General features: G+C 42.1%; 2 protein-coding genes across 5 annotated transcripts in view; one reads left to right on the forward strand and one right to left on the reverse strand.

Annotated features, from left to right (window-relative positions):
• Window positions 1-832: 832 nt before the first annotated feature.
• On the reverse strand, window positions 833-6,480 carry LOC106578644 (ubiquitin-like modifier-activating enzyme 5). 2 transcript variants are annotated; one of them, XM_082965671.1, is made up of 12 exons: window positions 6,207-6,480; window positions 5,228-5,273; window positions 4,967-5,056; window positions 4,729-4,838; window positions 4,412-4,498; window positions 3,959-4,043; window positions 3,743-3,847; window positions 3,035-3,162; window positions 2,653-2,788; window positions 2,434-2,512; window positions 2,232-2,338; window positions 833-1,821 (listed from the first exon to the last, which is right to left on the reverse strand). In XM_082965671.1, the coding sequence occupies exons 1-12, from the start codon at window positions 6,293-6,295 to the stop codon at window positions 1,738-1,740; spliced, it is 1,146 nt and encodes a 381-aa protein (XP_082821797.1). In that variant the 5' UTR covers window positions 6,296-6,480; the 3' UTR covers window positions 833-1,737. The 2 variants fall into 2 exon arrangements, with proteins under 2 accessions (XP_082821797.1, XP_014013151.3); XM_014157676.3 differs by lacking the exon at window positions 6,207-6,480 and adding an exon at window positions 5,416-5,744.
• The window catches only part of LOC100194819 (acyl-CoA dehydrogenase family member 11), a 51,722-nt gene continuing 32,611 nt past the window's right edge, over window positions 5,910-25,020 (forward strand). For 2 of the 3 annotated variants that reach the window (XM_045701834.2, XM_014157644.3), the window contains exons 1-13: window positions 5,910-6,196; window positions 6,301-6,400; window positions 9,868-9,993; window positions 10,167-10,328; window positions 10,451-10,615; window positions 10,789-10,930; window positions 11,098-11,219; window positions 12,984-13,090; window positions 13,207-13,312; window positions 13,715-13,792; window positions 14,042-14,180; window positions 14,696-14,803; window positions 17,202-17,300. In XM_045701834.2, the coding sequence (XP_045557790.2) occupies window positions 6,069-6,196; window positions 6,301-6,400; window positions 9,868-9,993; window positions 10,167-10,328; window positions 10,451-10,615; window positions 10,789-10,930; window positions 11,098-11,219; window positions 12,984-13,090; window positions 13,207-13,312; window positions 13,715-13,792; window positions 14,042-14,180; window positions 14,696-14,803; window positions 17,202-17,300 (1,582 nt within the window). In that variant the 5' untranslated portion in view covers window positions 5,910-6,068. 3 annotated transcript variants of the gene reach the window in all.

Raw genomic sequence — 25,020 nt, forward strand, 5'->3', positions numbered from 1 at the left:
ACACACACATGATAACATACACACTATACACACAGGTACACATGGATTTTGTTGTTGATATGTGATAGTACAGTAGGGGTTTGAGTGCACACACTTAATATGTTGTGAAATCTGTTGTGAATGTATTGTAATGTTTTAAAAAATGTACTACTGCCTAAATTTTGCTGGACCCCAGGAAGAGTAGCTGCTGCCTTGGCATATACAAAACTGTGCCCCTCCCTACTGTGTTTTCCAGGGCAGCAAAAATGTTCCTGACTCGTTCGCTGGAGATGCGTTAACATCTGTGTGCCGGATCACCTTGAATGTGCCCAGTCCCTCAACAACTCCCTGATGTCCAGAGCCTGCTCGTACAAAGGAACAGCCTTCTCCAGGTTCCTGTGGACAACACAAACATCTCCTCTGTCAGCGTCTCAATCAGGATTATACCATACTAATAATGCTAATAGAACCGACACTGAGTACAAAGCATGAAGAACACCGTCCTAATATTGAGTTGCACCCCCCTGCCATTTTTCCCTCAGAACAGCCTCAATTCATCGGGGCCTGGACTCCACAAGGTGTCGAAAGCGTTCCACAGGGATGCTGGCCCATGTTGACGCCAATGCTTCCCACAGTTGTGTCAAGTTGGCTGGATGTGCTTTGGGTGATGGACCATTTTTGATAAACACAGGAAACTGTTGTGTGAAAAACCTACCAGAGTTGCACCTAATACCATACCCCGATCAAAGGCACTTCAATCTTTTGTCTTGCCCATTCACCCTCTGAATGGCACACATACACAATCATTGTGTAAGAACATTTTAAGAAAAAAGAAGTACCATAAACTAGAATCAACTGGCTAATAAATACTTTATTGAAACAAAGTGTGGAAACAGAGTTGGACGGTACAGTTTCAGCAGAGAAAGTTTCAGTTACAGCTATATCAGATTAAACAGCTGAGAGTATGACATGGGAGTAGCACTGGTCCATTGTTGGCCACTCTTTGTCATCGCACTACAGACCAGAGCTAGACATGGAGCAGATACATTTAAGGCAGGTTAGTCATGCAGAGAAACATTAGGCCTCATTCACCATCATTCAAAATGTTTAAGAAAGGATGAAATGCATTTACAATTTAATTAATTAGCATTCCATACAGTAGTAATAGTTGGTCCGAGACTGTATCCATAACAGCAATTGCTTATTCAACTCAGTGTTACAACAGTATTTCGTCTCGGTCAACAAGCATAATGAATTATATAGCTAACATCTGTATGTACCTGGTCCATTTCATCAAGCAAAAGTTTATTTAAGATAATTACATACCCTATGCTGCCCCTAAATTGTATTTCAGCGCCCAGTTCGTGCTCTCCGATGCTGAAATTCTAATTGAATTTCAACAGTTAGATGCTTCCATATTGAACAGGCTTACACTAGTAAATTTCTACCCTTGGGGAATATGAAGATCATCAACAGCAGCACTTGAGCTCATTAACCATGCATTGCATTCCCTTTCATGTCAAAGGAGCAGAAGTACATGCATTAAGTCGTATTGATACTGTAGTACGTATAGTGGGTTTGAAAAATCGTGCTTGACTTAAGAACGTGGAGATGCAAAGCTCCATTGCAGGGGGTATACTGTATGGCGTCAATGCTCCGTTATTACAAAAGGGTGGTAGCTTCACTGCAATGTTGCGGAGATAAGCGATGCACGACGATGATGGTTGTCTGATAGTTGAGGTGTCTTCCTGGTCCCGGTTACATCTTTCTCATCTGGGCCATTAGCTCTTCTAGACTCTGTTCTGTTTCCTCCACCGTCTCCCCTCCTGATGCCCCGGTCTCCTGGAAAAGGAGGACAGAAGTCATTATTAGTTCAAACATGCGTGAGATGCCTCCTTGAGGTGTACTGGTTACTTCCACTGGCCCAGAAATAGTGACAGGTGACTTAACTTGTTTGTACCGTACAGTGTAGCTTATAACAAACTTTGCCTACTTAGTCATCACAGGAGGCTCATAATAATGGCCGGAATGGAAAACATAGAACGGCATAAAAAACACATGGAAATCATGTGTTTGATACCATTCCACCTAATCCGCTCCAGCCATTACCGGGAGCCAGTTCTCCCCAATTAAGGTGCCACCAATCTCCTGTGGTAGGCATTATGACCCTCAAGGGGCTATGCATTGTCGGTGTTCGTCCAAAAAACAAAACCAATATCATAGTATTCTTATGAGGTTTGTATGACACTGACCTTCTCAGGGATGGTGTAGGCCACAGTGATGCCTTCTGGGAGGTCGGGGACAGGGCCTGAAGCCGCATGGCGTTCCTCTTCTGTCTGCTCTGACACCAGCTCAATACCTGACAGAGCAACATAGGTCAGTAATGGTACCTAGACAGGATCACTTACTATGGACAATACATTGAGGCAATATCAACGCTCTAGCTACACTCACCCCAGTCGTTCTCCTCGTGAACCACTACCTCCTCCACCACCTCCTCTACAACCTTTTTTGGTCGCTCTGCCTCTTTCTTCTGTGGACCACAAAACACACACACACCACTGAATTACAACTGTACCGGTCCTGTACACACCCCAGGTCATGATGGGTGAAGTAGAGAGACAGAAAGAGACAGAGAAAGAAAAGGAGGAAAGGGCCTTCTTGGTCAGTCACCTTATAGTCGTCCTGCTGTTTTCTGCAGTAGCGGTCATCACATGTGGGGTTAGCCTTCATGGCCATAGTTGGGAAGAAGTCCTGCATGGCGTTGTAGCCCAGGTAATGGCTGACTGTGCCAAACTTCAACAGGTACCTGAGGACCATGAACCACTTTTAGGATATCTTCATAGGAAACCCTGTTATGGGTCTTTGTGTTGGGCTATGATCAGGGTCATATTCATCAGGCCACACCGTCGCAAAACGCTTCTCAACAGAAAACAAAGTGTTGCTTATTGGACAAGTTCAGATAGTGCCTCCGTTTCAGTCTGTTTTCTTCCATGTGGTGCCTAATGAATATGACCCAGGTCCCATTTACAAACGAATGTAACCCAGATCTTACTTGAGGACGTTTTGGACCAGGATCCCTGCCACCACACCCATGGTGGTGGGTAGGCTGGCAGCACACACCCCCTCCCTCTTCAGGGTCTTCTCATCAATGTTGGCGGCCACCACCAGGGGAGGAGCACACTGTCACAGGGACAATTAAAGCTTGTGTTTGCAACGTGCCATCCGTTTCTATTAAAAGGCATTCTCCGGTACTTTTGTATACTTTCAGTAGTTCTGAAAGTAGTGCCCACGAGCCAGAAGTGGTCCCCGAAAATTGAGTACTGCATCACATATGTGCAGATATGTGCACCACGTCATTGCTCTCGCTCGCTCTGCTGGGTGTGATACTTGCTAGCTGTCACTCAAATGGCGAGGGGCTGAATCTCATTGGCGGGAACTCGAATTGGGGAGAAATGGTAAAGCTTCGAAAAAACAGTCGCTTTCAAACTGGGCTTGCGTGGCTAATTGAGGTAAAACATGAACTAGACATTGACACATCCAGCCCAAAGCAGGTTTAAAAAAATACTTAGTAGTCACCAAAGTACCAGAGCATGTCTTTAAGTAGAAAAATAATATTGCAAATGGTACCCTATTTCCTATATAGTGCCCTACTTTTGACAAGAGCCATATTGGCCCTGGTCAAAATAATTGTTTTGCCCTGGACATAAATAGGGAATAGGGTGCCATTTGGGACACATCCCAAGTGTGTGCTGTGACGTACTGCGAAGCAGGCCGTCTCCCCCGGGATGATGAGCTGGATGTGTCCAGACACCGCGTTCTCACTCACACCAGACTCCATCCAGATCTGACCCAGCTCGTTACATGCCTAGGAGCGAGAAAATGACCCACATACATCATCTGATCTTCATCAACTCAATACTGGTATGTTTTATTGTCAGGGAATGAGGGATCTATAGATAGATATTTTAGTACTGACTGCGTTGATGGCCATCCGGGCCTCAAAGTTGTCCACACAACTCAGAATCAGGTCTACGGCCTTTCCTTCCTGAAGCGCCCCATAACTGAGACAACACAGAGTACTTAGAAACAGAATGACCATGTAGTGATCACGTGGACATTTCAGCAGTTATTCGTGTCACGGTAGATCATGAAAGTTCACCAAAAACAACCCCGCTTTCTTGATTATTGATGTGTATGTGTTTACTTCAGAGTTGTCCTCATCATGTAAAGTAAAGCATCCAATGTCATACTGTAATGCAATTAGTTTTTTTTAAACCAACTTGAAAGTCAGAGAACTGAGAGGCAACACTGTCATGCTGTATGGGACAGCAACAGTGGAGCAATTCAATACTGAAAATGCTCTGCAGAAATGACCACATAAGCAGTATTATACGGCACTTATGAGATCGGAGAGGACACAAGTTTTCACCTTATGCGATCCATGAAATGTGCAAAATGCTCCATGGTGGTAATGTTGTAGTTGTGGGTCTCAAACTGCACATCTGGGTTGATATTCCTGTTGACAGAATTGAAAAACATGTAAGCACCTTATAGTGACATTACATCATTTATTCAGACCAGTGGTACGTTTAGCCGGACACAATGTTGTGGAATGTTCAGATAGAAATATATGACGTAGGACCAACATCTCTGACATGTAGAATGAGGAATTATGCTGATGACCTTTTTATCTGGCAACGTTCCACAATGTTTGCCTACTGAACGTGGCCCCTCAGGTCACTGTACCTGAGTGTATGTTCAGCTGCCTCTACTTTGCTGAGGCCAGCCTGGTGAGGCTGGAAGAACAGCCTGTTCATATTGGCCAGCTCCACTTTGTCATAGTCAAACAGGATGAGCTGTACAAAGAGATGACAAGGCAGAATGATGCAATGTAGGTCGAATTGTTGGACATTGTCCATCGGAAACATAAGGTTGAAACGAATGACAAAGACATGTTGATGTAGTAATGTGAAGTTTGTATTACCTTACCAATGCCACATCTTGTGAGCATTTCTGCAGTCACACTTCCAACTCCTCCAACACCCACCACAGCTACAGTGAACATCCGGATTTTCTGGTTAACAGTAGAATATAAATAAATGCATGCCATTTTGTCGTGTAGGGTTTTAAAATACCGTAATTTCAGGACTCCTACAGGGATTTCTAGAAAGCCTCAGAATATTGGGGAAATTGTGCAACCTTAGATGTGGATCCGATAACAATATCACATATAATTGTATCTTACCTCGTAATCTTCAACAATGCCCATTCGCTTCAAAGCCATCAGACGACTGCAAGGTAAGAACATGAGGTAAGCAGTTTACACCATATGCCGGTATGTGGCCCTTATTTCTGGGGTGTCAACCATATCAGGTACTGTCATGATCACAAATGACTCAATACGCGGCAGTTAGATTTCGACAGCTACCATACCTGTAAGGGTTTGAATCCACTACTTCTGCACTCATTTTGTCGATCCTTGGTCTGTGATGAGGTTGGGTGTTGTCGGCAGGTTCCTCGGCACACATCGCCGTACATCGCTTTTGCTTACACTTGATCAACTCATTCTCAAGCTCCCTCACTCGCAGCTTCAGTTCTTCGACTGAGGTCATGTTTCTATAAGCAATACGCCGCACTACTCCGTTGTTCAAATGTAAAATGCCTAGATTGAAAAGCCTCGCCAATTACATAAAGGTTCCAAGCGATGGGCTAGTACACGTCTACACAGCTCGAATCAGCTGGCAAACCCCGAGTTTCTGTAAATACAGTCCGGGCAGAAACAAGCTGCGTTGAGTTAAGAAAAAAGTGTCCTATAAATACATGATCTCTACGGCATCTAAATATTCGACCATCGGCCAGTGCGTGCCATCAGCAAATCTGTGCACTTACCGATCTGTGAAATGAGCTCAGTCGCTCTTTGTAGCGACGTTTTACAGAAAACCTCTGACTGCGCAAGGTTTGATCTGCAGAACACTGACGCTCACCTCTGTCGACTAAAACTAAACAATTCGACCATCCATATTGTACGAGATTTGCTAATTCATTCAACTTTAGGACTTTTACAAATAATTAATCCACACTGAAATATGGAAGACCAAACAACAACTCCTGTCCGGGAGCAGCATAGGTTCAACACTGTCAATCTTCAGCGATATCTGGCTGGAAAGACACGAGGGGTGTCCAACAATGACAGGTTCACTGTCAGACAATACAGGTATGCTCACCTTTTATCTAAAGTGTTCCAGTTCCATAGAAATGAGCATGCTTCGTAAAATGGAGTGAATATCTTTCCATGCCTTCCGTGTCTGATCATTTCAGTGCTGGACAATCCAACCCCACCTTCCTTATCCAGACCCCTTCTGACAGCTATGTCCTGAGAAAGAAACCGCCGGGTATGCTTCTGCCAGGGGCTCACAAGGTAATTATGATGCAAAACCTTCTCAATAATTAGATAAATAACGAGCAAGAGCAGTAGTAAAAGGCACTGCTCTTTGACACAGTTTTGGTTGTTTTAGCTGTATTATTTCTCTCCAGTAGAGGGAGACCAAGTTTAACGTTACAAGTACAGTGAAATGCCTTGCAAGGTCTAAACCCAACAATGCAGTGAGCAATGTCAATGTAGTGCTATAAAATAACATAAGGTAGAACAAAACACACGAGAAATAAAAATAAGAAAAACACGAGAAAGTAAGAATCTATATACAGGGACAGTTCCAATACCATATTTCCAATGTGCAGGGATAGGCTACTTGAGTGGTAGAGGTAGATCTGGATAGGAGTAAGGTGACTAGTCATCAGTGGTGGAAAAAATACCCAATTGTCATACTTTAGTAAAAGTAAAGATACCTTAATAGAAAATGACTCGAGTAAAAGTGAAATCATCCAGTAAAATACTACTTTAGTAAAAGTCTAAAAATATTTGTTTTTAAATATGCTTAAGTATCAAAAGTAAATGTAATTGCTAGATTATACTTAAACCTGTTAGGGACAGACGTTCCGCTAGCGGAACGCCTCACCAATATCCAATGGTAGAGCGTGGCGCGAATTACAAATACCTCAAAAATGCAAAAACTTCAATTTTTCAAACGTATGACTATTTTACACCATTTTAAAGACAAGACTCTCCTTTATCTAACCACATTGTCCGATTTCAAAAAGGCTTTACAACGAAAGCAAAACATTAGATTATGTCAGGAGAGTACCCAGCCAGAAATAATCACACACCCATTTTTCAAGCTAGCATATAATGTCACAAAAACCAAAACCACAGCTAAATGCAGCACTAACCTTTGATGATCTTCATCAGATGACACTCCTAGGACATTATGTTATACAATACATGCATGTTTTGTTCAATCAAGTTCATATTTATATCAAAACCAGCTTTTTACATTAGCATGTTTTGTTCAGTACTAGCATACCCACCGAAAACTTCCGGTGAATTTACTAAATTACTCACAATAAACGTTGCCAAAAAAACATAATTATTTTAAGAATTATAGATACAGAACTCCTTTATGCAATCGCGGTGTCCGATTTTAAAATAGCTTTTCGGTGAAAGCACATTTTGCAATATTCTGAGTAGATATCACGGCTAGCTATTTTGACACCCACCAAGTTTGGCACTCACCAAACTCAGATTTACTATAAGAAAAATTGGATTACCTTTGCTGTTCTTCGTCAGAATGCACTCCCAGGACTTCTACTTCAACACCCAATGTTGTTTTGGTTCCAAATAATCCATAGTTATATCCAAATAGCTCCGTTTTGTTCGTGCGTTCAAGTCACTATCCGAAGGGTGATGCGCCGGCGCGTTTCGTGACCAAAAAATTCAAAATATTCCATTACCGTACTTCGAAGCATGTCAAACGCTGTTTAAAATAAATTTTTATGCGATTTTTGTCGTAAAATAGCGATAATATTCCAACCGGGAGATGTTGTATCCGTTCAAACACTGAAAGAAGAAAATGGAGTCGTCACATGCACACGCACCCAGTGCCATTGTTCTCAGAAGTACCACTCACCAAAACCCCTACTGTTTTTCGCCCAGAGACTGCAGAGTTATCATTCAACATTCTGGCGCATTCTGAGAGCCAATGAAAGCCTTAGAAAATGTCACGTTACAGCAGAGATCCTGTATTTTTGATAAAGAGGCTACAGAAGGCCAAGAAATGGTCAGACAGGGCACTTCCCATATAGAATCTTCTCAGGTTTTGGCCCGCCATATGAGTTCTGTTATACTCAGACACCATTCAAACAGTTTTAGAAACTTTAGGGTGTTTTCTATCCAAATCTACTAATTATATGTATATTCTAGTTTCTGGGCAGGAGTAATAACCAGATTAAATCGGGTACGTTTTTTATCCGGCCATGAAAATACTGCCCCCTATCCCTAACTGGTTTTAAGTATTAAAAGGAAAAAATAATTTCAAATTCCTTATATAAAGCAAACCAGACGACACCATTTTTTTCCCTCTTCATTTATGTATAGCCAGGGGCACACTTAAACACTCAGACATAATTTACGAATGAAGCAGACCAGAGGCAGTAGAGATGACCAAGGATGTTGTCTTGATAAGTGTGTGAATTGGACCATTTTAAACATTCAAAATGTAATGAGTACTTTTGGATGTCAGGGAAAATGTAGGGAGTAAAAAGTACATTATTTCCTTTAGGAATGTAGTGAAATAAAAGCTGTAAAAAAATATCAATAGTAAAGTACAGATACTCAAAAAAAACGACTTAAGTAGTACTTTAAAGTATTTTTACTTTTACTTTAGTGCAAAAATAAATATGTAAATACAAGGGTCAACGCAGATCGTCCTGTGTAGCAATTTTGTTAGCTATTTAGCAGTCTTATGGCTTGGGGATAGAAGCTGTTCAGGAACCTGTTGGTGTCAGACTTGATGCACGGTACCGCTTGCCGTAACGTTTAAAAAAATAAAAATGATTAACCTCTCCGCCACCCCCCTTCTTCAGAGGACAAATATCTTAGTATCTTACAGCTTTTGTGCTACATATACGGTTTTGTCAATGCCTGGGATAGACTAGACAATGTAGTAATAATAGCCCAACAAATTACTTTTAATTGTATACATTATGTAGTGTATGCATTACTTGTATTTATTTGGATGGTTTGACATTTGTGACAGCCCGTCCCAACTGAGGCTTATGTCGAAAAATCCCAACAGTTTCTTTTTTTTATAACAAACATTTAGTTTCAGAGCTCCAAACTGGCATATCATACACTGTATGCATGTGAAAGTATGCTGCTTTAAAAGCTGATACATTTGTTATCCCACTTAGGAGACAAGTAAGAGAAGAAAAATGCCCTTGAAAGATTGTGTTGAGTGCTAGAGAGCTCTACTTTGTTTACGCCCCCATTCAGCATCTCATATAAACGCATGCTATACCCCTCCCCTTATCTCAGCCAATCATGGCTAGCCAGGAAGGATCCTGCCTTTCTCCCTATATAGACATTTCAGCACTGATTCTAGCACCTAAGCAACTTTGCAGTGTTTCGTTTTTTTTTTGTGTTATTGTTTCTTACATTATTAGCCCAAAACATTTTTGTCTTATTACATTAAAAAAATACAATGATACAAAAAATGCATTTCGCTACACCTGAAATATAATCTGCTAAATGTGTCTGTGACCAATAACATTTGATTTATAGCTCCGTTCTTTCTCCTTGGCTAAACTAGGCTCATCATTTAATATTTTTATTGATATTTACGGATCCCATACAAGTTTGCAATTAAGGCACATGAAAGTTCACATGTTCAAGAAGGCATTTCTGAAAAACGGCCCTACTGTGAAGTAGGAACGAGCGCCATCCACCCCCCGTTGGGCTGTCGGATCACATTTCTGTTTTCTGTGTGTGAGGTGGACAGGGAGTATCGAGTGCAGAATGCCCTGTTCTCTGCTGGGTTCCCAGTACCCCAGCCACTGCTACACTGCACTGACGCAGAAGTGATCGGAACCGAGTTCTACCTGATGGAGCATGTACAGGTAGGTCAATGCTGCACAGCGCACAAACCTGTGTGAGCCTTAAAATGCACCGTTGAGCTGTAGTAGGAGTTACACACAAACTCTCCCTCTGTTATGTCTGGTTGATGAGCGCTGTATTACGTTTTGTATACCGTTTGGTCAGATATCATTGTGTTCCCCTCTCTGTGGTGTAGGGGCGTATATTCCAGGACCTGAGGCTCCCAGGGGTGAGTGCAGCGGAGAGGGCAGCCCTGTATGTGTCTGCAGTGGAGGTTCTGGCCCGTCTTCACTCCCTGGACCTAACCACCATGGACCTAGAGGGGTACGGGAGAGGGCCTGGCTACTGCAAGAGACAGGTAGAATATAGATATCCTCTACTTATTCCCATTCCATGTTATTCCATCCCCTTTCTATTCCCATTTGCACCCACTTTGATCTTAAAATAGAATTTTCACTTTGACCGTTCATTACCCAAAAGGTGTCTACCTGGACAAAGCAATACAGAGCAGCTGCCCACAAAGAAATTCCAGTTATGGATAAGCTCTCTGATTGGCTGTTGAGCAACCTGCCCACCAATGACAATGAAGTGGCCCTTGTCCATGGGGACTTTCGAGTGGACAACCTGATATTCCATCCTACTGAGGTTGAGACATGGCTTGAACCTTACAATAAACAGTAATAATACTGTAAAACATATTTGCATTTGTATAGCACTTTTCTAAAAGTGTTTTTCATTGTATATGAGACTAATGTGGTAGAGGAAATTAATTACTGAAGTGTGCATATCTAATAGACAAATGTTATCTTTCTCTCTAGGCTCGTGTGGTGGCTGTGTTGGACTGGGAGCTCTCCACCACGGGCCAGCCAATGGCAGACCTGGCCTACTTCCTAATGCCCAACTATTTTCCCAGCAGCCTCAGCCGCCTCAGCTGCATGGGCAGCTTGAGGGGTGTGGACGGTATGACCTCTGAGCTCTTATATCTGACACAGATCTAGGATCAACCCTAACTTAAACCATCTGTTCTCTACAGCTTGGATTTTATGTGGCCTGATTTGATTTTCATCTGTGTAATGCTATTGATTAACTCTCTCTTTTTTTCTGTCTATTTATTTCTAAATGGCCAGGTATACCTTCTCCTGAGGACCTGATCTCCATCTACTGTCGGTGCCGAGAGATCCCATCTTCTCTGCATCAGCTCAACTTCTACCTGGCCCTCTCGGTCTTTAAGATGGCAGGGATCGCTCAGGTTTGGCTCACACTTTCTCTTTCGCTGTCTCTCTCACACACACACACACACACACAAACAATATGATAATATAAGATTAGTGGCGGTAAAAGTAAAGATACCTAAATATAAAATAACTCAAGTAAAAGTGAAAGTCAGCCAGTAAAATACTACTTGAGTAAAAGTCTAGAACTATTTGGTTTTAAATGTACTTAAAACCTCTTAAAGATTAGCCCCTTTTTTTCAATTTTCGCCTAAAATAACATATCCAAATCTAACTGTCTGTAGCTCAGGCCCTGAAGCAAGGATATGCATATTCTTGGTACCAGTTGAAAGGAAACACTTTGACATTTATGGAAATGTGAAAGGAATGTAGTAGAATATAATACAATAGATCTGGTAAAAGATAATACAAAGAAAAAACCAACTGTTCTTTTGTATTTTTTTTGTAACATCATCTTTGAAATGCAAGAGAAAGGCCATAATGTATTATTCCAGCCCAGGCACAATTTAGATTTAGGCCACTAGATGGCATCAGTGTATGTGTAAAGTTTTAGACTGATCCAATGAACTAATGCATTTCTGTTAAAAGTTTTGTATCAAGACTGCCCAAATGTGCCTAATTTGTTTATTAATAACTTTTCATTTTCAAAATTGTGCACTCTCCACAAATAATAGCATGGTATGCTTTCACTGTAATAGCAACTGTCAATTGGACTGTGCAGTTAGATGAACAGGAATTTAAGCTTTCTGCAAATATCAGATATGTCTATGTCCTGGGAAATTCTCTTGTTACTTAACCCTTCCACGGGACGGTTTAGCTAACGTAGGCTAATGCGTTTAGGATGAGGTTGTAAGTATCAAAAGTAAATGTAATTGCTAAAATATACTTAAATATCAATGTAAAAGTATAAATCATTTAAAATTCCTTATATTAAGCAAACCACACAGCACCATTTTCTTGTTTTTTAAATGTATGGATAGCCAGGGGCACACTCCAACAATCAGACATCACTACAAATGAAGCATTTGTGTTTAGTGAGTCCGCCAGATAAGAGGCAGTAGGGATGACCAGGAATGTTCGCTGGATAAGTGTGTGAATTTGACAATTTTCTTGTCCTGCTAAGCATTCAACATGTAATGAGTACTTTTGGGTGTCAGGGAAAATTAATGGAGTAAAAAGTACATTATTTTAATTAGGAATGTAGTGAAGTAAAAGTAAAAATTGTCAAAAATATAAATAGTAAAGTACAGATACCCCCCCAAAAATGACTTATTAGTACTTTAAAGTATTTTTTACTTAAGTACTTTACACCACTGGAAAGGATGCACCTTTTCACTGATGGCACATGTTCCTGAATGCACATGATGACCATTGAAATGCCAGATGGACTGCTGTAAATGAAGGAACACACTGTTCAGCTGAAGAGGCAGCTAATGAGCTCAAACTATTCCCAGGTCCACATTCCCAGGTCCACATTCTCATCTATCTCATCAAGACACACACACACACACACTTTGTCTTGTCTGCTTTCATTATCTTTATTCTGTACCTGAACACGGCAAACCAAAGCAGATTCCTGTGTTATGATCTATACAAATCATTTTTTCATCCATCAGCTTTCATCTATCTTTGACACCATTTTCCTTCTTTCTTGCTGATAATACTATCTTACTGATAGAGGACTTCCTAGGACTGAGATATTTCTCTAAACTGTCTCTGCTCACAGAAGATTGTGTGTATGTCTGTAAACTTCCCCCTCTCTCTCTCTTTCTCTCTTATAGGGGATCTATGCGCGCCACCTCCTGGGCAATGCCAGTGCTCCCAATGCTGCCCAGTTTGGCCAGAGTGTGGAGCCGTTGGCCCAGGTTGGGCTGCAAATTGCAGAGAAGTATGTTGGTTGACATGATACTGAAACTACAGTCTATCATCTCATAATAGTGCCTGTATGTATTATGGTGTGAAATGGTGTGTTTGTGCGTGTCTGGCGGTTTGTAACCCCTCCAGGTTGGTCACTGCTGATGCCAGACTGTTCCTCCAGACTGCTAAAGGCCAGGCTGTCCACCAGCAGGTCACAGAGTTCATGAAACAACACGTGCTTCCTGCTCAGCAGGTCAGTTGAAAGGTCAGGGGTCAAGAGCAGAGAAGACAGTAGGAGGAACTCCTCATTACAGGGCACTGTATGAGTCAGAGTGGCGGTCAGGGTAATGCGGTACAGAGAGTGCTGGAGGGAGCAAGCTAAGTGCACTCACTTACATCTGTCAACAAACAGACAAATTGTTCATTCTGTCACATATCTCATAAAGAGCATCTGGGACGTATTAAATGGAAACAACAACGGATACAAGACACGCTCTTGTAGAAGAGCTAAGGATTCCATATCCTCATTGAGTCTGTCTCTTCTGTAGGCATTACACATTTCTGTCTGAATGTACTGTATTGTAAAGTTGCAACCTCCTGAATTAGTCCACGCTTTGTATATTCACCAGTGGATGACTGACTGTTTTTACCCCAGGAAGTCGCAGAGTACTACTCTAAACACGCCCACTCGCCCCAGAGATGGCACACCCCCCAGGTGATAGAGGATTTGAAGGTAAGGAAGGACATGGTGGGGGGGGGGGTGATGTTGCTGTTTTTTGATAGTCAGCTCTTGTAGAGTGTTTGAGGAGTAAGGTGAAGTTGCCCCTAGACATTGATCTTTGGTCAGTTTAGCATTTTCCCCATTAATGCTTAAGGTTAGGATTGGGGGAGGGGAAGCTGATCCTAGATCTGTACCAACGGGAAACTTCACCCTAGAGCGGTGTTTGAGTTCAGAGGTCATTTAAGATGTCCCCCCCCCTAGGTGAAGGCCAGAGAGGCGGGGCTGTGGAACCTCTTCCTGCCAGCAGTAAGCGGTCTCAGTCAGCTAGACTACGCCCACATCGCAGAGGAAACGGGACGATGCCTCTACGCCCCCGACATCTTCAACTGCCAGGCCCCTGGTAAGGCATGGTCACCACTGATTAAGCTTGTTGAAGTTACTGTCTGATAGTGTGCTAAGTTTAGGACAACGTTTTTTGCTGATGCACAACCAGGTAGATGATTTTCATGTTCGGAACCATTCATGATTAATAAATGTATCTAATCTAATGATGTGGAACATACTTGTATTCACGCTTCATATTTCCGTAGTTATTATGTCATAAATTAAGTTATGATGAGTTATAACATTATCGGACTGTAAAATCACCAGGAATTGAGAGAAAAAATGTGTTTAAGTTAGGAAATCTGTTCCCAAGTATTCCTACGAATAAAAAAAAAGAGGCATGCAGTATGTGATCGAGTCTCAATGTAATCAAGGTATGAAATGAGTGTTCTTTCAATAAACAATTTATTTTGGGGTTTAGTTGTGGTCAAGTTGCAGTGTACAAATTATTATAATTAGGTTGCATCGTCTTTGTGATGTGATGGTGTCATTGGATAATTCCTAGATCTATGGTTGTGTTTGCCCCTACAGACACGGGGAACATGGAGGTCCTCCACATGTTTGGTACTGAGGAGCAGAAGAGAAAGTGGCTCCAGCCCCTGCTCAGCGGACAGATCCGCTCCTGCTTCTGTATGACCGGTACGCCCTCAGGTCCAGAGCCATGCTTTAATATATGGCTACACTATATCCCTGCTATGTATTCATGTATCTCTATATACTGCTCCACTTCATCCTAGTTGTGTCAGTTCAAGTAGCACAAGACGATATGACTTAATGGATTGCATTAATAAAGTTAAAAGGTCTCAGCCCTTTTACCACAAATATGCACTCTAGTAGCATCCACCTGCGTAAATCTACTTGTTAGAGTGAATTCATTTATCTTCTTTTTTATTAAGTTTTGATTTATAATTTCGACAGGAGGCTAGGAAAGCTCACTTACTCAAAAACAGACCAGTGACATGCTTAAATGGCAGCCATTTCGTGCCAGTACGTTCACCACACATAACCCTTTGGAAAGTACAATTAGGAAAAAAAGGTGCTAAGCAGAACCGTACAGGGTTCTTCAGTTTGTCCCCACAGGGGAACCCTTTTTGGTGTTGGGTAGAACCCTCTATGTAGAGTTCTTCAACGAACTCCCTGTATATGGTTCTACATAGAACCCGTTATGAAGGGTTCTGCCTAAAACCCTCTATAAATGGTTCTACCAAGAGCCATTTTATCATCTAAATGTTCTTCCTAGAACCGCTTATGAAGGGTTCTACCGAGAACCCTTTTATCTTTGGATGGTTCTTCCTAGAACCCTCTATTATGAGCAGTTCCACCAGCCTTATTAGGCTTTAACATTGTATTATTTATGATAGTACATTACATATCATAAGACCTTTCTTTGAGGGCCTAGTTATACCTCAACACAGTGGTGTTACAGGCTGACTACAGCCTGTTTTATGTGTGGATTAATTGGTGGAGTAGAGGACCTTGTGCATTTCAGGTAAATAGGACAAATTAGCTAGCAAGTGCAAGCTAGCTAGCTAAATTGCCATAAATATTTAATGCTTTTCGACCTGTCCCCAAATTAATATAATTGGTTCAGAGTTTGTTTTGATATTTTAACCTGCGTGTCGTGATCGCGTTTGGTGTGGGGGGACAAAATACATTTATGCACGATGGCGCACGTGCGCAGCCGGTTTGGGTTCCGTGTTAGGAATATCCTGGTTCACAGGCCACATCAGGCCTGCAATTGGCATTATGCTGGCTGGCAAAGCATGTGTAGTTTCTATTGGAATCCAGCCAGAGTTAGGTTATCCAATAAGTGAAATTGTTAATCACCCGCAATCTGCTTTCAGAATGACTGCCACGGTAGGGAAGATTGAATACTGAGACTACCTCAATCATCTAAACTGGAACAACCATCTCAGTAATGGGTGCAATAAATCCAACAGATTGGATTAGTTTAGAAAACTGTATGTTATTTATCTTTCTGTAGCATAAAATCTCACTGCAATAAAGCATGCTGGGAAATATTATTTATGGCTCTATGTAGAACCCTTCTTGCCTTCCAAAGAATCATCAAAGAACCCTTTCTTACAAAAATGGTTCTTAGGATGTAAAAGGTTCTAGGTAGAACCCTTTGCCTTACAAAGAACCCTTGTCTTCCAAAAAGGGTTATTCTGATCGAAACGGTTCTTGGTAGAAGCCTATCCCTTCTACGATTGTAATATCCCTGTTAGCATGCTTGTGGGGGTGCTGCCTCCACTCAGACGACCCCACCTGAGGGGAGAGGAGGTTGTATATTCATCCCAGCGGGTACAGGCTCTGAGTAGAGCCATCTCCATAAAGACACTGAACACTCTGAGCGAGGCCTGTGGGACCAGACCATGAGTCAGAATGCTGAGAATGAGCCATTCCCCTCTGTTTGTTACCCATTACAGAGAAATTGTATGCATCGCAAATGGCACCCTATTTCCTATATTGTGCATTACCTTTGACCAGGGTCCCTAGGGCTATGTTAGAGCTCTGGTCAAAAATAGTGCACTAAGTGGGGAATAGAGTGACATTTGGGACACAGCAATAGTAATGTAATGATGTCAGAAGGGGACGATAGTGGGCGTTAGGCTCCCTTGTGTTCCTGCAAACACAGATGTTGTTTCCGAGGTGTTTGTGTGCGTCATCGGTTTGGTTGATTTCGGATGAGCCTCCCACTCCCGTGTACACTCTGTGTATACATTCCTGGGAATTTACTGTGCATAGAGAAACCTTCACTCTAGAGTGGATCAGTGTTTGGACTAATTATAGAGCGGTTCACACACACGTGTACGCAGAGAGGTAGTGTGTCCTGCTGTGTTAAACACAACCCAGTGATCTCTGGGTGGGTGCGTTTCCTGTCCACAGGACTTTAAGAAAAGGGTTAACCCGCACATTGCCATGCTTTTCCCGTTTGTGGTGCAGCTACAGCCCCAAAGTTGACATAGTAGAAAAACATGTACTGTACCAATAACTCCCACACAATTTTACCTCTGCTGTTTTACCCTGTCAACAGAGCCCGATGTGGCCTCCAGTGACGCCACCAACATGGAGTGTACCCTTCAGAGGGACCAAGACCATTACGTCATCCACGGGAGGAAGTGGTGGAGCAGTGGTGCGTAAACCTACTTGTTGTTTCACTAGCTTTTAAATTCCGTTTTGATTTATAATTCCAAGGCCATTTTTAAGGATTGAGTGACTGTTTGTTTATTTCTGATATTAACTCAGTTTTTATATAGTGAATGAAAAAGGTTTATTTGTGGGATCTTTGACAAAGGTGCAGATAGCAGTTACTCACCGGCCAAACAGTATCTCCACCCTATAAGCCAGGGATCATCAACTAGATTCAGCCGGGGACGATTTTTCTCTTGAGCGGATGGTCGGGGGTCCGGAACATAATTAGTAGACTGCAAATTGAACGCAAGAAGCCCAAACCGATATAATATTTGACTAAAACATAATTTCAAACCTTTCTTACATTTGTATGCTATCACACGTCTCTTTATTATGCGTGGGAATACTTGAGAACAGATTTCCAAAGTTAAAATCAATTGGAGCTAATTTCCTGGTGCTTTTGCAGTCTTTTTTATGTCCAACAATGATACAAACAAAAAATTGTACCAGTCAAAAGTTCGGAATAACCTACTCATTCAAGGGTTTTTCTTTATCTTTACTATTTTCTACAGTGTAGAAGGATATTGAAGACGTCAAAACTATGAAATAACACATATGGAATCATGTAGTATCCAAAAACGTGTTAAACAAATCAAAATATATTTTATATTTGAGATTCTTCAAAGTAGCCACCCTTTGCCTTGATGACAGCTTTGCACACTCTTGGCATTCTCTCAACCAGCTTTATGAGGTAGTCACCTGGAATGCATTTCAATTAACAGGTGTGCCTTCGGATAGTTTTCAGACACCTTGACTTCTCCACATTTTGATATGTTACAGCCTTATTTAAAAGTTGATTTAATTAAATGTTTTTCCTCAGCAATCTACACAATACCCCATAATGACAGAGCGAAAATAGGTTTTTAGAAATGTTTGCAAGTGTATTAAAATTTAAAAACGGAAATCCCTTATTTACATAAGTATTCAGACCCTTTGCTATGAGACTCAAAATTGAGCTGAGGTGTATCCTGTTTCCATTGACCATCCTTGAGATGTTTCTACAACTTGATTGGAGTCCACCTGTGGTAAATTCAATTGATTGAACATGATTTGGAAAGGCACACACCTTTCTATATAAGGTCCCACAGTTGACAGTGCATGTCAGAGCAAAAACCAAGCCATGAGGTCAAAGGAATTGACCATAGAGTTCCAAGACAGGAATGTATCGAAGCACAGATCTGGGGAAGGGTACCAACAAATGTCTGGAGCATTGATGGTCCCCAAGAACACAGTGCCCTCCATCATTCTCAAATGGAAGAAGTTTGGAACCACCAAGACTCTTCCTAGAGCTGGCTGCCCGGCCAAACTGAGCAACCGGAGGAGAAGGGCCTTGGTCAGGGAGGTGACCAAGAACCTGATGGTCACTCTGACAGAGCTCCAGAGTTCCTCTGTAGAGATGGGAGAACCTTCCAGAAGGACAATCTCGGCAGCACATCACCAATCAGGTTTTTATGGTAGAGTGGCCAGAAGGAAGCCACTCCTCAGTAAAAGGCACATGACAGCCCACTTGGAGTTTGCCAAAGGCACCTAAAGACTCTCAGACCATGAGAAACAAGATTCTCTGCTCTGATGAAACCAAGACTGAACTCTTTGACCTGAATGCCAAGCGTCATGTCGGAGGAAACCTGGCACCATCCCTACGGTGAAGCATGGTGGTGGTAGCATCATGCTGTTGGGAGACTAGTCAGGATTGAGGCAAAGATGAACGGAGCAAAGTACAGAGATCCTTGATTGAAAACCTGCTCAAGAGTGCTCAGGAATTCTCTGAATGTCCTTGAGTGGCCCAGCCAGAGCCCGGACTTGAACCCGATCGAACATCTCTGGAGAGACGTGAAAATAGCTGTGCTGCAACGCTCCCCATCCAACCTGACAGAGCTTGAGAGGATCTGCAATGAAGAATGGGAAAAACTCCCCAAGTACAGGTGTGCCAAGCTTGTAGCTTCATACCCAAGAAGACTGAAGGCTGTAATCGCTGCCAAAGGTGCTTCAACAAAGTACTGAGTGAAGAGTCTGAATACTTATGTAAATATGATATTTCCGTTTTTTTTTTAATGTAATTCTTTACAAAAAAAATCTAAAATCCTGCTTTGTCATTATGGGGTATTGTGTGTAGATTGATGAGGGGAAACATTTTTTTTAATGTATTTTAGAATAAGGCTGTAATGTAACAAAATGTGGAAAATGTCGAGGTCTGAATACTTTCTGACGTCACTGTATGCCTGTAGATGTTGCTAACTGACCCCCTCAATCACTGTCCACTGTAGGACATATTCCAGATGTTCCCCCACTCACAAACTGTGGTTTGAGGCCCTCCTCATTTAAACATTCTCTGCATGGCATGGAACACTGGCCTGTTGTTTTCAGTATCCTTAACCCTTTCAAGACCGTCTTGTAATAATTCAATCTGAGAGAAGTTGAGAATTTATGGTCCTGTCTGGCTCCGTTAGTAGAGCAATAACTGTATCGTGGGTTCAATTCCCGTTTGGACCACCCATATGAAAATGTATGCGCGCCCTACTGTACGTCGCTTTGGATAAAAGTCTTATATTATTATGTTGCTCATATACCTGTGACTCATCTGATAACATTATGTATGTCGGTGTTGACACTGTATTGAGCACACAATGTTCTCTGGCATTGGATAACATATTTTGGATATGGATACATTCTGTGCCTGCATTGTTTTCCCTCTAAACCTCATTCATGGTTCACTTTTTGCGGAGACGATTGTCTCTAATGCCAGTGACGTTTTCTATCTATTTAGTCAGTGTTGTGTATCAGGCTGTGAAGTGCTCTCTGCGTACCAAATAGCACCCTATTCCCTGTATAGTGCACAAAAGTAGTGCCCTATATAGGGAATAGGGTGCATGGGCAATGAAAGTATCACTCTTGTGTTGAGTTTCATCAACACTTATGCAAGTTATGCAAGTTTGACAACGTCTAATTGGCTGTGCATGTAGGTGGTTTCTAAACACAAGAACAAACAGAGTAGTGGTCTGAATGAATAACCGAGACGTCATTATCCTGGAAACTGGTGTTTTCCTGGTTTTCCAGCATTAAGGTTCAATCGAAGGAGGAATATTATGCAATTAGTCATTAATGATATAGAGATGCCAATCACTAACCAAGACGGTAATTTCTCTACTATAATATAAATGGGTATACTTTACACAACATGTAGCTTAGAGATGGCCTTGCATTTATTTGGTAGATATTCTACAAAAAATGACAGCTGTTTATTTCTTGGTGTTATACAGTAATGACAGCGGAGCAAATGAATTTCACCAACTAAACCAAGTGTGGAGTGACGTCTGATACTTGTGAGTCGTATCATGTGTAGAAGTGACGCCTGATACTTGTGAGTCGTATCATGTGTAGAAGTGACGCCTGATACTTGTGAGTCATATCATGTGTAGAAGTGACAGTTGGCACGTGATAAAATCAGTCAGGATGCTCTCCATGGTGCAGCTGTAAAAGTTGAGGGGCCATGACAAATTGTTTCAGCCTCCTGAGGGAGAAGAGGCACTGCCATGCCTTTTTCACAACTGAGCTGGTGTTGAGAAGACCTTATTAAGTCCTCAGTGATGTGGACACTGATGAACTTTAAGCTCTTGACCCAGTCGATGTGGATGGGGTTGTGCACCCGCCCCTGTTTCCAGTAGTCCATAATCCGCTCATTGGTCTTACTGCCAGGTCTCTGACCTCTTCCTTGTAGGCTGTCTCATCGCCGTTGGTGATCAGGACTACCACCGGCATGTCGTCAGCAAACTTGATGATGGAGTTGGAGTCATGCGTGGCCACAAAGTCGTGGGTGAACAGGGAGCACAGGAGGGGGCTAAGCACACACCCTGGGGGGGCCCCCATGTTGAGGGTCAGCGTGGCGGAGGTGTTGTTGCCTACTCTTACCACCCGGGGTTGGGAAGTCCAGGATCCAGTTGCAGAGGGAGGTGTTCAGTCACAGGGTCCCAAGCTTGGTGACCAGCTTGGAGGGGACTATGGTGTTGAACACCGAGCTGTAGTCAATGAACAACATCCTCACATTAGGCATTCCTCTTTTCTAGGTGGGAGAGGGCAGTGTGGAGTGCAATTGAGAATGTGTCATCTGTGGATCTGTTTTGGCCGAATGCAAATTGGAGTGGGTCCAGGGTGTCTGGGAGGATGGAGTTCATGTGTGCCATGACCAGCCTTTCAAAGCACTTCATAATTACAGATGTGAGTGCTACAAAGCGGTAGTCATTGTGGTAGGATGCCTTAGAGTTTTTGGGAACAGGAATGATGGTAGTCAGCTTGAAACATGTGGGGATTACAGACTGGGACAATGAGAGGTTGAAAGTGTCTGTGAAGATGCCTGCCAGCTGGTCTGCACATTATTTTTTTTTAAATGACCTTCATTTTGAAGTTATACTGAGACAAGGGTCTCTTTAACATATGAGCCCTGCATAAATGCATCAAACGCATACAATATACATATTACAAAACATATTAAGAAAAACGGACATATTTATCAACATAGAGGTCTCGGATCATTAGTCTGAACTGACCAAGGGGGACCAGAACATCTCATTTCAGAGAGCTCTGGAAGTTGTTCACCATGAAGGGCACCAAAAAAAACTCAAATCAACTTCACTCAACTGTGGAGACTGAAGGGGCCTCCAGTGTTCTCCAAGCCTGAGACCGCTTTGGTCATTTGTAAGTCTAAATTTAATTAATGATGATAGATACAAAGGAAGTTTCTGCATGAGTGCTTTGTAGACGAACACAAGAAAGTGCTGCTCTCTCCTTACGTACAAAGAGGCCCAACCCACTTTTTGATACCAAACACAATGGTGAATTCTATAACCGTCACCAGTAATAAACCTAAGGACACAATGGAAAACAGCATCTAGTGGTTTAAGTGTAGACGATGCAGCATGCACATAGATAATATCCCCATAATCTATAATAAACATAAGTGGTCTGGACAATTTCCTTCCTATTAACAAAAGTCAGACATGCTTTGGTTCCGTAAAAGAAACCAACCTTGAACTTCAACTTCTTCACCAGCTCAGTGACATGTTTTTTAAAAGACAGTTTGTTCATCAAGCCAGATACCAAGATATTTGTAGGAAGGAACTCGCTCCATTTGTGTACTGTTCTAACTAGTCATTACAAATTTCATTTAAATCTGGATAATGGGACCTAGAAAAAAAGCATGCGTTTTGTTTTGTTTGCATTTAACACTAACTTTAGATCCAATAACATTACCATTGTTATTTATATCAATTGTAAACAGTAGTGGGCTGAGTATCATATCTTGGGGCACCACTTTATGTAATTCAAGGAACTCAGATTTGAAACCATCTACCTTGATGGCGTGAGTTCCGACATTGAGATAATTATGAAACCATCATCGAGCATCAGTCTACAAGCATGGCAGCACAATTCTTTCTATCATCTAAGGCAGGTATTCCAAAACTGGGGTACGCGCAATGCCGTCGGGGGTACGCCAAATAAAAATGTGATTCACATTTTTTTTTTTTTACAAAATATCTGTATTTTAGTTTTTTTAAGAAAAAAAAATCTTCACATTTTCAAACAGTCCATTTCTATTTTCCAATGGGGTTATACATTGGGGTGAGGTTTTTTTCTCAGCTGAGTAGCCTCGTTTCACTGCCAAAATAAAATTTTGCCATCTAGTGTTGAGCGAAATAACAACACAATGTAAAATACAGTTAGCCTAGTCAAATAATTAACATCCAATCACATTAACTGTTACTCTCTCGTGGGAACTCCATTATCGGTCCGTATGTAGCCAAATGTAGCTGCTGCTCATGTTGGTATCTGTACTGATGGCGCAAAAGCCATGACAGGGAGACATAGTGGAGTGGTAACACGCGTGCAAGCAGTTGCTCCCGACGCCACTTGGGTACACTGCAGCATCCACCGAGAGGCTCTTGCTGCCAAGGGAATGCCTGACAGCTTGAAAGACGTTTTGGACACTACAGTGAAAATGGTTAACTTTGTTAAAGCAAGGCCCTGAACTCGCGTGTATTTTCTGCATTATGCAATGATATGGGCAGCGACCATGTAACGCTTTTACAACATACAGAAGTGCGCTGGTTATCAAGGGGCAAAGTATTGACACGTTTTTTTAAATTGAGAGACAAGCTTAAAGTTTTCTTTACTGACCATATTTTTCAATTGTTTGCCCGCTTGCATGACGACGGGTTTCTCACACGACTGGCCTATTTGGGTGATGTTTTTTCTCGCCTGAATGATCTGAATCTAGGATTACATGGACTCTCTCCGCAACTATATTCAATGTGCGGGACAAAATTGAGGTTATGATTAAGAAGTTGGAGCTCTTCTCTGTCTGCATTAACAAGGAAAACACACAGGTCTTTCCATCATTGTATGATTTTTTTTGTGTGCAAATGAACAAGCTTACGGACAATGTAAACTGTGATAAATTTAATTTAATCAGAAGCCACTGCCAGATTTCTGGATTGGGCTGCGCTCAGAGTATCCTGCCTTGGCAAATCACGCTGTTAAGACACTGATGCCCTTTGCAACCACGTACCTATGTGAGAGTGGATTCTCAGCCCTCACCAGCATGAAATCTAAATACAGGCAGACTGTGTGTGGAAAATTATTTAAGACTGAGACTCTCTCCAATACAACCCAACATTGCAGAGGTATGTGCATCCTTTCAAGCACACCCTTCTCGTTAACCTGTGGTGAGTTATTCACAATTTTTGATTAACAAATAAAGTTTTAAATGTAAGATGGTTAAATAAAGAGCTAAATTATTGATTATTATTATTTGTGCCCTGGTCCTATAAGAGCTCTTTGTCACTTCCCACGAGCCGGGTTGTGACAAACTCACACTCATTCTTATGTTTAATAAATGTATCATACAGTGTGTGTGTGTGGCAGGCTTACAATGATGGTGAAAAACAACAGAGTCCGCTGACCCTGGTGCTAGAAGGGGTAGGCAGCTGGAGGTTGAATGTTTGAAGGGGTACAGGACTATAAAAAGTTTGGGAACCACTGATCTAAGGTATTTGTAATTTAATTTACAACAAGCATGGTAGCCATAGTGGTGCTATGTTTAGGTCTGAATCCAGATAGATTAACATTACGAATAACATTTACAGATCGAAAATAACAGCTGTTTGTTGACCAATAATTCTAGTATTTTGGCAAGGCAAGGGAGCCTGGAAATGGGTAGATCATTTTCAAGATCACTATTACATGCTATGAAGACAAACCCAGGAATACCATCTGACCCTGTGGCCTTACGAGTGTTGACCCGTTTAAAAACCTCCGTTTTTTTTTCGAAGTGTGCATAAAAGGCATTTGAGTTTGTTGGGAAGATCATGGCTTCCTTTGTAGTCTGCGATGTACTGTTGGCCCTGCTACATGGGTCAAGTGTTAGCACCGGTATAATAGGATTCTACCTTGTTCCACTATTGTCCTTTTGATGGCTCTGCTGTCATAGCGGGACTTGTTCGTGTCCTCAGCCGTAGCCCTGTGAGCCGGTAGCTCTGTGAGCGATGCATTTCCTGATGAAGCCGATGATGGAGGTGGTTAGCTCGTCGACGCTATCGGCGGAGTCCCGGAACATATTCCAGTCAGCGCTGGCAAAGCAGTCCTGCGGCAAACCGTCCGCCTCGGTAGAC

Source organism: Salmo salar, chromosome 19 (genome assembly GCF_965601325.2).
Source record: "Salmo salar chromosome 19, fSalSal1, whole genome shotgun sequence".
Lineage (NCBI taxonomy): Eukaryota > Metazoa > Chordata > Actinopteri > Salmoniformes > Salmonidae > Salmo > Salmo salar.